We start from the raw sequence: 2,912 nt of genomic DNA, 5'->3' as shown, positions 1-2,912 counted from the left end.
CACTCCGCCCCGCAGGCTGATACAGATCCCGGCAGCAGATAAGATAAGATACAGATAAGCGGCCCGCAGCGCAGCCCCGAAGTGCCATTGCGGTTCAGGTGAAGATGAGGGCTGCAAAGGGCGGGCAGAGCTCCCATACTGAAAGCAGCAGATGCTCAATGAAACCGGGGCCGAGTGGAGGAGCTGCGAAAGCTGGAACAGAACGGGATGGTACCGAGAGCTGCACTGAAACCACTCAGCCCTCTGATTTTATTGGAATACTAAGCGAGAGATCCAGGGAGGGTGGAATAACGGACCAAGAAGCTCTGGGGGGCAGTGTTTGTGAGCAGCCTCGTGAGTGAGCTTCGCAATGAACAGCAGGAGACGAAAAGGGAGTCTTGGGTGAAGCCTTTTAAATATGCTTCATCTTTGTTTATATTAAGAAGCAAGAGAGAGCAAGGCCAGTGTAAGCTGAGAAATCACTGAGGTTAATGTTTCATCCTTTAAAAATCTCATACGTTTCTTGCCCTAGTACTACTTCACCTTGTTTTTCCAGGAACTGCAGTGGTTCATTATTGGTACTCGGATGCTTTGTAAATATAGTCTCTGCTTTTTGTAGGTATGCCCTAGAGGTCAAAGAACTGATGACAACAAAATCTGCCGTGAATGTATGGGATCTCCGGACCGCTATGACTGGCTGTACCTTGGCTTCATGGCCATGCTTCCCCTGGTTTTACACTGGTTCTTTATTGAATGGTATTCAGGAAAAAAGAGGTTTGTATACCCCTTCTTCAGATAGATTATTTAAAAATGGAAATCTCATATCCATGAGTGATCAGTCTGAGATGCTGGGTTGAACTGTCCCGCAGTTCATGCTGTTGGTTGAGCTGATAGCGTAGCACATAAACTTTGGGCAGCTGGAGGCAGGTTTTATTTACAAATGTAGGAGTCCTGCAGATCCTTCTTGCCAGTTACTGCCCTCAGAGCATGGTCTGTATCTCTTTAATGTGGGGGTGCCCAGTCTATCTGGCAGTTTGGGCTGGATTGGCTTTCCCAGTAGCAGGCAAGAGTGTCATCCCCTCTTTCCTGGGCCAGACCTACCACCTTGCAGAGGCCTCAATCAGTGGTGCTGTGCATGTATAAGAAGGGAATGGGTTTGAGTTTTCTATATATTCTATATATAGAAAAATATATTTTCTATTCTATTCTATATATTCTTTCTCTATACCGGGTTTTGGTCTTGATAGCATAGCTGATGTAACCTTTACATCAGCATAGTGCATCAAGGAAGTTCTGTCAAAGAGGGGTTTGAAAACCATGGCTGCGTGTGGCCATTAGGTGCTAGACTGGAACTTTTAGGAAGTAATGACTCTGGAGTATACTAAACACTGAAAACAGCGGGGACTGAAAGAGTTTAATATATGAATATATACCATCTTTAACAAGGACTTGCAGCTTTGTTACATATGATACATATACATATGTTACAAGAAAAATTTTCAGTGTCATCCCTTCTGAGGCATGTGGTGTCTTACCTTCACGGCTGCTTTCTTTGAAACTGGAACGATGTGAGTGTTGTCCCTCACCTGGCAGGACGCTTATGCTCGAGGAAGCTTTCATTTAAGAAGCTGGAGTGTTGTTCAGTTACATTTTACACACTAAATCATCTGAGATTGTAAATGAATTTTCACATTCAACTTCAAATACTTTTCATTCAAGCACAGTTGTCCAATCCTTGGTCCACGGTAAATATTAACTCAGTAGAAGGTTCTTTACTGTGTGGGCTTCTACTTCTCGGTTGGTGTTTCAATTTCCTTTAGTGTTAGCAAAACAGTAGTAAATCTGTCTTTCTCCTTCCACAGCTCCAGCGCATTGCTGCAGCATGTTACTGCCTTGTTTGAGTGCAGCATTGCAGCAGTTGTTACACTGCTTGTCAGCGACCCCGTCGGCTCTCTGCGTATCCGCTCCTGCAAGGTGAAGAAGCTTTCAGACTGGTACACGATGCTTTACAACCCAAGTCCCGACTACATCACCACGGTGCACTGCACTCATGAAGCAGTCTATCCCTTGTGAGTATAAAGGCATTTGTACTCCTGTCTGTGCCTTCCTTTTGTACAAGCCTGTTTCTGACTGTGCCTCTTCTCAAAGCTGCAAATAGCGTTCAGGTATAACTCGGACCAAGGAGTATCAATCCCTGAAGTCTTTTTGTGCATTGAGCTGTTTTGTGTGTGAAACACTTAGCAACACCTAATGACTTTCTGAATTGCCGAAGAAGGTGGCATAGTCCAGGCTATTTAGCTATAAAGCAGAATGCTTCGCCCCCCGCCCCTTTGCTGCATGTTGACAGTTTCCTCTAGGAAAAGTGAGCCCATCGATCTGTGTTTACATCCTTTGATTGTAAATCCTTTAGCCTTGACTGACTCTAACCCCAAACTCCCTGGTTCTGAGTTGAGTCTGCAGGAGAAAAAGAACTGCACATTGTAAAGGATTTTTTTTTTTTTTCCAGGTACACCATTGTGTTTATATATTACGCCTTCTGTCTTGTGTTAATGATGCTACTTCGGCCTCTTCTGGTTAAAAAAATTGCCTGTGGTTTAGGAAAGTCTGATCGATTCAAAAGCATTTATGCAGCACTGTACTTCTTCCCTATCCTCACCGTGCTTCAGGCTGTTGGAGGAGGCCTACTCTGTGAGTTCTCTCCTAATAACGCTAATAAACATACCTATAAACACACACTAACAGAGGGACATGACACTCTTTTTGCTTTGAGAATAAGGATATTGTTTAAGGTTATTGTCAGGAATCTTACCTGAGAAGGTTGCTCATTAGTAGCCCTGTCCTAAGCAGGCTCCTGACCCACACCACTTTGCCTCTGCCAGTGCTGCTGGAGGCTGTGCCTTTCCCAAAAAGGGAATGGAGGGGGTACAAGAGGA

The 2,912-nt window shown here is 44.6% G+C and overlaps 1 protein-coding gene across 1 annotated transcript in view; it reads left to right on the top strand.

Annotated features, from left to right (window-relative positions):
• The first annotated feature begins 604 nt into the window (after positions 1-604).
• JKAMP (JNK1/MAPK8-associated membrane protein) overlaps positions 605-2,912 on the top strand; it is a 3,640-nt gene continuing 1,332 nt past the window's right edge. Inside the window, exons 1-3 of the mRNA XM_010287565.1 lie at positions 605-753; positions 1,842-2,048; positions 2,486-2,667. Of these exons, the coding sequence (XP_010285867.1) occupies positions 650-753; positions 1,842-2,048; positions 2,486-2,667 (493 nt within the window). The 5' untranslated portion in view covers positions 605-649. The remainder of the gene's footprint in view (positions 754-1,841; positions 2,049-2,485; positions 2,668-2,912) is intronic.

Source organism: Phaethon lepturus, unplaced genomic scaffold (assembly GCF_000687285.1).
Source record: "Phaethon lepturus isolate BGI_N335 unplaced genomic scaffold, ASM68728v1 scaffold53775, whole genome shotgun sequence".
In the NCBI taxonomy this organism is placed as follows: Eukaryota; Metazoa; Chordata; class Aves; order Phaethontiformes; family Phaethontidae; genus Phaethon; species Phaethon lepturus.
Note: the sequence above shows the minus strand (reverse complement) of the source record. Positions and strands in the feature narration are given on the sequence as shown.